This window comes from Scleropages formosus, chromosome 25 (genome assembly GCF_900964775.1).
Source record: "Scleropages formosus chromosome 25, fSclFor1.1, whole genome shotgun sequence".
Lineage (NCBI taxonomy): Eukaryota > Metazoa > Chordata > Actinopteri > Osteoglossiformes > Osteoglossidae > Scleropages > Scleropages formosus.
The window spans coordinates 16361704-16374341 of NC_041830.1; the positions used below are offsets into that span (position 1 = coordinate 16361704).

The 12638-nt window shown below is 40.7% G+C and overlaps 1 protein-coding gene across 3 annotated transcripts in view; it reads right to left on the bottom strand.

Annotated features, from left to right (window-relative positions):
* Window positions 1–12638, bottom strand: part of dis3l2 (DIS3 like 3'-5' exoribonuclease 2) — a 36928-nt gene that overhangs the window by 16091 nt on the left and 8199 nt on the right. For all 3 annotated transcript variants that reach the window (XM_018730751.2, XM_018730752.2, XM_029249454.1), the window contains exons 6-10: window positions 9061–9262; window positions 6669–6733; window positions 6247–6476; window positions 4975–5148; window positions 1020–1099 (exon numbers count right to left, since the gene is read on the bottom strand). In XM_018730751.2, coding sequence (XP_018586267.1) covers window positions 1020–1099; window positions 4975–5148; window positions 6247–6476; window positions 6669–6733; window positions 9061–9262 — 751 coding nt within the window. The remainder of the gene's footprint in view (window positions 1–1019; window positions 1100–4974; window positions 5149–6246; window positions 6477–6668; window positions 6734–9060; window positions 9263–12638) is intronic.

Here is a 12638-nt window from a genome sequence, read left to right on the forward strand (position 1 = left end):
GTAAAACCTCTAAATTCAACAGGTAATAAACAAGAATAAGTTGACAAACCTCAGTAAATGCAAAAATTTTAAAACAATTCTAGATTTGCTTTGTTACACAAGAACATAATGCACAATAACAATGAAACAACAGAAACTACATATTTGTTTTTAGCATTACACACACCTGAACAAAGAAAGGTTTGTCACCAATAACTGATGCAACATTAGTTCAAAATTAGACTGCAGGTACCAGTGTAATCACTAATCATTACCAGTAAATGTGCAATCTAATTAAAAGGAAGGACCAAGCAAAAGCTTCAATGCACAAGAAAGCTTGGGAAAATCCTGCTCACTGATTTACTGTAAAGCACATCAAGTCAAGCTTTTCTAAAATATAAAAATAGTCCTCAACAGACTAAACAAACATTTCACAAGATCTGTTACTTTTATACCTATGAATTTATCATGATATGATAAGCTCTGATAACCATTCCAAACCAAGGGAAGGTGCATGAAGTGCGTAATCAGAGAGACGCATCATCTTTTATTGTGTGCGAGTGACGTACGGAAGAGGTGGATTTAAAGTCTGGTCCACTTTAAGCTACACAGCGCTCCTTCTCTGACTGGCTGAGATGCTGAGACAGAGAGTACGGTTACCTGGATGGCAGACACCCCCCCCACTAAGCAGGACCATGGTTCACAGTGAGGACGCAGCCAAGCTGTCAACCCTGCGCCACGTGAAATCTCACTGGGGCTGCGGAAGGAGCCGGTGGCGAGAAGGGGGGTGGCAGCAAGGAGAATTTTCACCACTGACAGGACAGTGTTGCACACAGTTCATACACTGCGCAGATCCTGGGACCAGGCCCTCTGCCTCATGCCGGACCACCCGAAAACGCAACGTGACAAGACCAGCATAGAACAGCTTCAACAGCCAGTGAGAAAGCACCCTCCCAGGACACACATGCACGCACGCACTCACATACACGCACGCAGCAATGAAGCACACAGACTACATGAGGTTAGAAAGGGTTACGTACCATCTGGGAGAAGTCTGCAGGAGAGGGCATCATCCAGGTCTCTGGCAGTAGATGGGTCAATGGTGAAGATGCACTCTTCCCTAAAACAAGAGCATTTCTCCATCAGTCTCAGTTCTTTTACTGAGAGCCAAGCATATTAACACAATTTCTTGAAAAAAGTTTAAATAAAAAAAAAAAAACTGCTACATGAAACTGGCTCCTGCCTCAAATTCCGCACAAGTCTCTTTTTTAGTGTCCTGTTGTACAGCATCCGTTACATCAACGTATCATTTTATCTCACCCAGTGCTCTGAGGCACAGCTGACCTTCTTCTATAGCCCCAAGACACAGAGGCAGACCACTGAGGGTTAACTTGTTCCCAAAATTTTACTATTTCAGCAAAATGGTGTATGCTGTTACAGCCAATAAGATAAGATGAGATAGAACTTTATTCATCCCGAAGGAAATTCTTGTGTCAGAGATTACTCAAAACAGATTAACCACAACAATTAAAAATAAAAGTAAAAAAAAAAAATTACACAAAAAGTAAGAAAGCAAAGTGGAAGGTAGAAAGTAGAAAGTAACTAGTTCTTCACCTCTCCTGGGCTACTAGTTTGGACATGAATTCAAATGTGGCTCAGTATGTGGAGTTTGCATGTTCTCTAGGTTGGTTTTCTCATGATGCTCTGGTTACCTCCCACAGTCCTAAGATGCGTTTCAGATGAACTGATGATTCAAAATTTCCCTTAGTACCTCACTCCTTAGGCTTCCGCAGCAGGATCCTAATTACTGCAATTCCGTATTAAAGAAGCGATTACTGCTACTGGGTGGATGGTTCTTAACTAATTTGGGGTTCTTTCCTACAATTCTGTACCACCATGAATTGTAAAGTCTTTTTCAATCAATACCACTTATCAAATCCAGAATTAGAAAAAATGTTAGAAAGACAGTTTGCTGCAGATACCTTATTACTACTCACCTTTTTTATTAAACACTTCTATACACTTGACTATACAAAGTCTATCCAGTGCTAATCTTTCAGTGGAGCACAAACTTCACTCCTTAGATTCAGAACATGCTCTGTATAAAAATCCATTCAGGAAAATCCCCTCAGCTTCAAATGCAGGACTGGACAAGTTGTCATTTACAAGAAATTCAAATATGGATACTTAATTTGAACCACCAACTATTTAAAAAAATTAACAAGAGAATGGACACACAAAAATAAAAGCTTTGCACATTTCAAAATTCATTGTTTTGGAAAACTTAAGGAGGAGCACAATACTGGCTGACTACAATTCCATACTATTTACTGAGCAGTTTTACATGTTAAAGAATTTCAAGAAATTTACACCAACAGTTACAGTGATGGATAGATTTTACAGGGGGGGAACAGGGCTGATTGATTTACCCTTGAAGAAAGACCTTTGATGTAATACAGCCTTTTACGTCACAAGGAAAGACAATCCTTAGATACAAAAATATATCTTTCACTGCTGGCTGGCTACCGTGACAACACTGGAGAAAGCCCAGATGCCCTATCTGGAACAGGGATGAGATAGTGCAGCTCTCCTTATTGTGCGTTTACTCTGATTCTGATCTCTCTTGTTACACTTCCCTCAGTATGCGTGGCAACGTCAGAGGTTGAAGAAAGGGTGTCTTGTTAATCAGGTCAAAAGACCACGTGTCCAGGTGTTCAGCAGGTTATCTCCTCCAGACACATGGCCCATTACATGGCGAGCCAGAATTTCACTTGTATAGGTATAAGGACAGCTGTGTGACCACACCCCCTTCACTGCTGGTATGGGAGGGGTCTCATCCTAACTAATGGCATCAGCACTTCAGCATCATCAGCACCCCTAATCTTAACTGCCATAGAGCAGACCTCTGGGCCATGTGATGCATAGTAGAAGGAACAGAGGTAGCCCCACTATGTCAACTGGCTATACATCACAGCCTTTCAACAAAAACAACAGAAAAAAGTAAATTAAAAACATAAGTGCTGTGTTATATCTACGATTACATTGCTCCTCTACATTCAGGGCAGGTAATCCAATTTCTGTACAGATGCCCAACCTGCTGTAACATGAGTGTTTATATTCAATGAAATTACTAAATCCATAACAAAAAATGTACCAATGAATGTCAGAAAATTAGAAAATCTAGCAATTGTTTATAGGTGTAGAGCCTATAGGGTAATGTACAGGAGTTCATTAGCTTAGAACTATGTCTGTTCAATGTAAAAGAGGCCAAACATTGAATCCTACACACACATGCACATCATCACCATGCGCAGATCTTGTGTGGTCTTCTAGGTAGTCCCAAAAGTACAACTTCCAATCTTAGCACATTTAATTAAAATTTAAAAAAGCAGAGGTTTTTTAGAGATGAAACGCTAAATTAAACAGAATCTTAACTGCAAAAAGTCATAAAGTGACAAATGCAAAATAACCAAGTACTGTACAATACAACCAAATCTAATCTGTGATTGTTTATCTGAGGTGGGGGGGCACAGTGGCGCAGCGGGTTTGACTGCCCTGTGTCGTGGCGGGTTAGGCTCCAGCTCCCCGCGACCCCACTTGGGACAAGCGGTTTCACACTGTGTGTGTGTGTGTTTATCTGAGAAAAGAAGGATTAAAACATTAAAAACTAATTGTTTGATGAGTTTTGTGTAAAATCAATATTACTGACCTACCACAAATTAAGTCCAGCTTTCAAAACGTATGAAGACAAATAAATTCGCTGTTTTCCTAAGAAAATGGAAAGAAAATACATCATCTTTCTGTAGATGCTTTTGTTTCTCAAAAAAGCCAAAAAAACATATTTGTACTGTATTTCCCAGTTCCCTTATTATCCGTTATTTCCATGTATATTGCAAGAATTTCCAACAAACTTTATTGCTACCCTTTATAACCCAACTATTTGTCTTCTCACATTAGAAACAGATTTTTTAGATACTGGAACAGATTTCAGTTGAAAGTGTACAGGCTTCACACCAAGGAAAATATTCTGTTATGTAAGCAAGCTACATTGACAACAGCTGACTAATCAATTTAATACATTTTATTGGTCTATATTAATTTGCAGCAGACTACAATACAGGACCTCATCACTAAATTGCTCTTACATTTCCAATCAAGGGCTGTGCATACAAAAGACATCAACTGACCTTAATATTCTAACTGATGACTTGACGTCCATGCAGCTAATGCCCCAAGAATTTTTTTGAAACCCAGATCAGAGATCACATAAATCATACCCATTTTCTTTTGTTGAACTTAAATTGCCAAAGGCATAACAAGCAACACAGAGTGTATTTAAATGCAAAATTCAATTTCATGCTGCTGAGTTTGCCATTGTCAGCATGGTCTGTCTTGCATTGCTGCAGTTGTGCTAAGTGTAAACCGCCACTCCTCAGAGACTCTAGTGGAGAAAGAACAGAAAACAGAGCCCCCTTCTAAAATAAACAACACAGCTGGGTTTCAACAAATAAATCTGAGCAGGTTGGAAAGTACCACCATGGGACAGACTAGACCATGCATGTGGTCCTCTATTGGGTTGGAGAACACTGACCATTGCCATATCACGCTCTACACTGTGTGGTTGTCACTTTCAGTTTCATGAAACTGCGACCAGCATGAGGGCAGTTCACCACTGACCATCTGACATTCTACCTCGAGTGGTGCTCATTTTCTGTAACTTTGCGGAACCCTCCACACAAAGCCTAACGTTGAAACACTGTTGAAGCAGTGAACCAAGGTTAAGGTCATCAGACAAAGTACCTATGACGTTTTGTGTGTACATCTAATGAATCATAAAGGGGGATGAGACTAAAAACATTAAAGTGAGCCAAATAATTTGAGCAATAACCTGACAATCATATAAAGTTGACTTTCAGTTATCAGAAGATGGCTGAATTCCAGATATCTCCTGGGAAACATAATATCAGAGGTGATAAAAGAAGAAGGCCAGAGCACCTCAGGTCTCTCCGCTTGAGCAACTCCTCAGGTGAAATGATCCAGGGTAGGTCCTGAGGCAGGCACTGCAGCACTTCATCGGAGAAGTCTGAGAAGTCCACATCATAGTCTGTCAGGATGCCCTCTGTCTCTGGCTCAATCTCACCTGCCATTCCAAGACTCTTCAACAGTTGCCTGGATTGGTTAAAAGAAGAGAAACAAATGTTCGGTGAATACTACGTATGAACACAGGTACCATGAAGACCACGCAGATCACAGAATGAACAAACTAAGACACAGTTTAGGGGTTCCAGAAACACCATCAGATGGATCATCTAGTAAATGAACCCAGAACTCTTACAAGAAACAGAAATAATGAGACTGAGTTTATGATATTTTGGACATGAAAGCTTGGATCCTTTCAAAAACACAGTAACATTTGGAAGAGTTCGAGGGAAAAAGGAGGATGACCAGCAACCAGACTGATGAACCCAATAAGTGATAATGAAACTTGTACCTTTGAACACTAAGGACACAAATGGATTACAGAACATTCTGGAAACTAATTTAATGCATTTATGTATGCATGCATGCACGCACACAGAGAACTGTACTTAACATCAAATCCAACATCTTACAAACATATACAGCTAAAGTCTTTCCTTTTCTTTTTATCCAGTGCTTTCTGGTCAGAACATAATTTACAGATCCAACCAAGAAAGTCATTGTTAACATGACAATTGAAGTAAATTGCTTTAATCGCAACGGTAATTACTAGTTGTACAAAGTAACACATCTGTAGTATATTGTTGCAGGCAGACTGGCAGATGTCAGACTTATTATAGGCGATTCAGTTTTAATAATTAATGGTATAAACTGTGCGTAATTACCCAACGTGACTGAAGCAGTCAGCACGCGTAATAACTTGTTTGAATGGAGTTTCACCATGACCTTTGACTTCACTAACCCAACCCTCAATACCTCAATGCTGTAGGTATTCTTTTCTCATTGTACCTCTATCTGCAGCCATCGTTAATTACCAAAGGCTTATATCTCCATCTTAAAGCGCAGTACTCACACCAACTCAGAAGAGGTGAACACAGGCACACACCACCTTCGATGTCTGTGCCATGAGCCACCAACTTCTACACTACAGGGATCAACTGGCAACACTTTCAGGAGAGCATTTCTAGACCAGTTCCACCTGTAGCTCCTCACATGTCCAAATCGCTGCAGGTGTCACTGAGAAAATCCAATCCATTTCAATGGGGTACAATAAGTTTGTGCTCATACCCCTCTGCAAAGGTGCTGTCGTCAGGCCAGTCAGTTATGCGGCACACAAAGAGGGTGTTGGTGTAGTCCCCGGGGCGAGTAGGGAAGTCTTCGGGGCAGTCGGCCAGGGGCACATTAACCCGTGGTACACGGTGGTCCATGGGTGAGAACATGGCAAAGTTCTTGTCTGAGAGAAACCTGAGGAAGCCTGTGGCTGCACGTGAGTGCTTCTGCTCCATAATGTACACCACCTAGAAAGAGAACACATGTGCAACTACACTGCTGAGTGTCCACAAGGCAGGACCACCAGGGACACCTGTGAACAGGGAGTTAGTCTGCATATGATATATAACCATAAAAAAAAAAAATCAATGACCATTTATCATTACTCTGAATATTCTCAGATGTGTAACAGAGCAGGGCCCTTCAGTTTCATTGCGTACCTTTGCTGTCCTCTGAAGAAACTTATCGGCAACATTTTGTGGTTCCAGAAAGTTGCTTGTAGAACCTAAGCGTAAAGAGCAGTAGTTCCTTACTTTAAAAGCATTACTAACCAAAAGATTAATAAAAAGTAAAATGCAGAAATGGATTCAGGGGATAACTGTGCACAGGAATAAATGTAATTCTCTTGACATGGATCAATTTGTAAACTGTTAACGGCTCATAGCAGATGACTTAAAATAAATATATGTTTACTTTCCCTAAAAAATGAAAAACAAATTCAACATTAAACACGTTTCCTCTTTAAGACAGACAACATCAAGGTCATGGTTGTCTATTCCATCTGCAGTCCTACTTGAACTCTGACGGGTTCACAGACTACACCAGCTTTGAAACAAGACCCCAACATGCAACCGCTGCACAGACAACTTGCAATAAAGCCTCAGATTTGTCACAATAATAAATTCCAAAGTGGGCACAAAGACCACACCAAGGAGAAAGGCATTTTTTTTTCCCCTTCTTTACAATAGAAGAGTATTTCAGAGAAGCTTAAAAGTGTACATCCCCATGTAAAGGAATGACATCACACAGCCGGATCTACACACCACCCCTGGATGCATTCACCAGCACATGATGCTGTCATTTACGGAGTTCAAACCTGCATTTGGTTGTTACAAACATATTTAGATTGTTAATGAAATTAAAATTCCCTACCACCCCCCTTCATCAAAATGGACCTTAATTAAATTTTCACACTTCATTTTCTCCAGCATAAAATTGCATAGCTAATTCTGTACATATTGCAGACTTTAATCCAATGGAAACATGACTAATGGTATTAACAGAAGCAACCAGACCTGGGCAGAGAGCATTAAGCAGAGAGAACATATTCATTTGTACTTCATAGACCACTACAGGCTTAAGACACCAGTGCTGTTCATTGGCTACTCAAGGTTTGAGACAACTGTGTCCAAGTCAGCATTCCCTACCCTTACTTCTTTGAGTAGGAAGATAAAAGTTGCACAACACCATCATGTTCACGTAAGAGGACATATTTCTGCTACAGTGAGTCCATACTTGCCCCATCTATTCAGGGGTTTGACTGGATAAACACTGTTACTCAAGAAACCAAGTCTGAACTTTGCTCCATTTTAAAACTTCTGTTCTTTTATTAGCATGCTGAACAGCAAGGAATAATTATTTCAGTAGTCATACGTGAAAGATTATTTTCGCTGTCTGCAGAAATGATTCTGTCAGATGTAGATTAAAATTTTGGCTTATTCTCAAACCGTAATTTTATGAATAGCAAAAATGTGAACTTCCCATTTGTTAGACAGGGAAAATATATTTAAGCCGTGTTTATTTTCATTTTGATTATCAGGTAAACTTGTTAGGTACTGCTGTACCTATGCTGAAGTTGGCACTGGCACAGGTGAAAAGCAGGAATTGTTCACCTGGCAATTCTAGCACTCACAACACAATCACTTCTTTCATCCATCATGTTCCCTTAATTGATCCCTGTCCTAAACAAACCTGACACATTGAGATCTGTTTCAGTGCTATGTTGTTCCTGTCACTGGCAATTCATGAATCAAATGCAACTATACTGATGCAAGCTCAGACAAAGTAAGCTCTGAGTTTGCAAAAATCAAAAATATAGTAAGTTTCCTTTTCTAAGCATCTCACTACATTTCGTGTCAATTAAGTTTTACGGATACTTATAGAAACAAACCCAAGTATAACGGTAAAACACCGTGACCAGTACTTCTTAAGTCTATAGGTATAATCATGGTTCTTAGTAACAACCGAAAAAATCTGAAATCTTAGCTCTCTTTGAACAAGAATTTTTAAATTCAGCTATGAAATGAACGATCCTATGTACTTGTGATAGCGTTATCTGTGATTGCAAGTTCATTTTTTTGTAACAGTCACTTCTTTAATCTCTGAAGGAAGAAGCATGTAGCCAGACCACTTTATAAGAGAACTAAGAGTAGAGTTTAACCTGGAGTTCTAGTGCTCAAAATCAGCAGTCACTGAAACTGTCACTAGCTCAAATCCTCACTATAATTAGTTTTTGCCTTTTATTAACCAGCTGTAGTCTGTGCTCCAGGGCCCTAGTCCTCAACATCAACAAAGGAGCAGTCTTTTCATGAGCTTGGCTACTCTTGGCTGTGTGTTGACCAAGGAAATAACCCTCCTTTATCCTTTTGTAAAAGTACACACACAAATCTGGATTGCATGTCACACTGGGTTTTTATTTTGACCACTGATTATGCAAATTCAAAAACCTTGAAAAAGCCAGGCTGAAAAGTACATTAGCCCACATTACCATCTTGCTGCTGTTTCCTTATCAAATTGTGTCATGAAAACATGTGGCTCTTATGCATGCCATACCCAAAGTTTTGATGTTCATCTTCTCCACTCTGGTGGCGAGTGCATCGGTGTGGGTCTGCTCCTCTTCTCCATCACTATACTGTGCCTCCACAATCACATCAGCGCTGGAACAGGTGACTTTTGACCCTGCTGGTGCTCCAGCCCTGTCTGTCCCAGACTCCTGCTCACTGCTGCCCTCACCGTCAGTGTCCGACTTCATCACCTGCACAGGTGCAAGAAAGCCACCATATAAACTACCAGGTTTCAGGGAGCAGCAATGCCAATCAACAAAAAACGCAGTTCCTCAAAAAGGAAAAAGGATGTATCAGTTGATAACCAAGCAAAACTTAATCAGTTAAACTTAAAATGTCTCTGATAAATTTTCTCCAAGTTTATACTTGGACTAAAGAGGAAAAAAAAAAAAAAACCACAGCTGTTCCCTGATTTACGATGGTTCGACTTGCAATTTTTTTCGACTTTACAATGGTGAGCTGATAATAGACATTCAGAAGAAACCTTACTTCAAATTTTTCCCAGGCACATGATATTCTCTTGCGATGCTGGGCAGTGACAGCGATCCACATTTCCCATTCTGTCACGTAGAGGTATGCATTAGTTGTATTAAATGCATTTTCGACAAAATATTTTCGACCTTTGGTTTCGGGGAATGTAACCTTATCGTAAATCGGTGACCACCTGTATATTAAAGTCCATCTAAACAGCCGAACTTAATAGACAAATGTACACGAATCAAAGGCCGTTAGAGGAGCATAAAGCTGACTTACTAAACTTCAAGCAACTCTCAAATAGAAAGGAAATAAAATTCATTGTTTAGTCAAGGGGGTTGACTTCACTATGACGACTCCCACTTTCATTCCCTCTGTTGGTTGCTCTTGCACTATAATAGGCTGGAAAGTACCAAGCGAGCTTTGTTTCCGTTGCTGACGAGCGAGGCCTTTCAAAAGACCCTCCAGCATTATGCAGCAGCTTGTTTCAGGGAGATTTCAGGGGAGGGAAGGTAGGGTCTCCCGCACAGTGATCCAAAGGGCACATCGCAAGCAAGCCTGCAGAAGAGGGTTGAATACAGGAACCAGTTGGGGAGTGCCCCTTTTCCACCAGCTGCTTACAACAGCTGGCCACCAGGAAAGTGGAAACTTTAAGGCTTATACTTCCAGAAAGTCAGGAAAAGTTGCTTTGAGAAAAAATGCCACGTCCACCACTTTTGAGAAACTGCCTGATTTAAGGTTCTGAGGTTAACGAAGGACCGTGCGGGATACTGCATCTCAAAACTGACCAGTGAAGAAGAAGAACCCTAGTGTTAACCACACCACTCCATAATCTCTTAAGTGAGAAGCAGCATATACAACTATGACAAGAGAAATGTATCACCTACAGTGGACATCAGGTTCAGCTCCCAGAGTGAGAACCCGTTCTCTCCTACTCATTAGAACAAATGGCAAGGCTACGGATAGAAGTGGTAGAACTGCACTCTCCTCCAAGCATATTGTGGCTCACAGAATGCACTACAGAATTCATGTATTTGTGATCCCCTCCCAGGTGGACATGGGTGTTATACTTTCAGAAGAAAACTAGTTAAAACCAGGATTTTTTTATTTTTTTTTAAAAAGAAGAACAAAAAGGTCAAAACACAAAAGAGCCATATCTATAACCTGAGGGATGCAGGTGTGAGCTCTGAGAAGAGTACACCAGTTACACCCTACAAAGGTGCCTGACCTGAGCCGTATTCACCAGGAAAAGGTGATGTATGCAATTACTTGCGGCTTCTTGGATTCCAGAGTTTTTTTTGTTTGTTTTTAATGTAGTCAAGGCACAAAGGTGCTTGTTGGCATATCAGTACTGATTAACATTTAGAATGAAATAAAGAAAGACTGGGACAATACGTGGCACAATGAATGCCTCTCCACAGCCTGCTGGGAAAACACCTTCATTTCTTTCAAAAACCAGTCAGACTAAGAATGATGTGTCCAGAAATTCTCAATTTATCACTGTTTGGAAACATGTAATATCAATACTGGTTAAGTGTTAAATGTTTCAGACAATACATCTCAGGATGAGTGACATCATTGCTTAAGTCTGGGAGAAAATATTACCTCAAGACAGCGGGCCACTCAGTTCCTGTTCCAGTAAAAACAGTCATCTCGACACAAATAGAGTTGACGTGAAAAAAGAGCGCCAGGTCATTGTCGGCTAACGAGTTGGGTCAAGAGGAAGTCGGTCATGGGTACTTGACACCCACCGATGCCCTGTCTTAGCCTCTCCTAGCCTCTCCTGATCTCAGCCGCACCGGTGCACACCCATGGGCGCCCATTGTGAACATGTCAAACTGGGCTACTCCCAGGGGAAGATAACTACATTTAATCAGAACTACTTCCTTTGGGGTATCTCCAAAGATAGGCCCCATGGCCACAAGTTACTCCTGTCTTTTCTTTAGTTGCTGCATGTGGGAGTCACCAATGCCACCCCGGAAACGCACCACACACCTCATTCTCAGGAAAGCATGTCCAAGATCCACTGTGGCTAGAACAGCGAGAGAGCAGAGTACTGTTACCTGATTTTATGCTACTAAAGGGTACAAAAGTTACAGAAAACCCCTGCCAGCTCCAAATGTGTTACTGTTCAGTTCTGGCATAGCAGATAAAGAAGCCTGAAGAAATAAATGTGCAGTATGAGACAGTTCCTTACAAGGTAAGGAACAGATGACAAAGCCATTCTGATATTGTCCACTTTAATTTTGTTGAATTGCATTTCAAAAATCAGACACATTTGGAAATGACTAATGTTATTAATAATTTAGCCTTCAAGCTGTCACCCTGGGTATGTACTCTGTGCCTAGAGTCTTCTACCTAATGCAGTTGTACTCCCAGGATTTCACTACAAGCTCCTAAATGCCAGTCACACGTGGATTTTGTTGGTTAAATTAACACACCAGCCCTGTTTACCCAGTGCTGTGCAACAGACCGCCTATCTTGCATGGTGGCTGGCAAAAACCACTCCCAATATAATCGAAGTTGATCGCAGCCCTTTGTGGTAAATTAGGCCTGTGTACTACAGCCTACTGCACAATGCTGCTGCTGCACGTAACCAAGCCTAGAAGGAACAGAGCATGGAACAAAAGTGTTGATAAAAAGCAGAAAGGCCTGTAGAAAAGAAAGAAAAACAAATCCCTTTTGTTGGTCAAGACCACCTTGAAGATGAATAAAATGGTACTAAAAAAAAGCAACATAGTGGAACAATTCGATATCGCAGAAAATACGCAAGCGGAGGTTCAGGTTCAGATCAACTCAATCGACCCAACACCATTACTCTCTCCTGTTCATACACACGGCCCTTTATTTCTCATCTGTGCAATTAACTTTGCATAAGTATGTCATTAAATTTATTTGTGACGACAGTGCAAAAGGACTAAGGAGCAGCAGTGACTCAAATCACTGAACACCAGACTAAGTCTATGTATGTGCTTAAATTAAATAACTGTCAGAAAAACTATGATCTGAAATGAGCAGGGTACACTGTATCCTAAGTGATGTCAAGCTATGACAAATAGTGCCTTTGCTGAAACTCCATGTGACTCGTTCAAG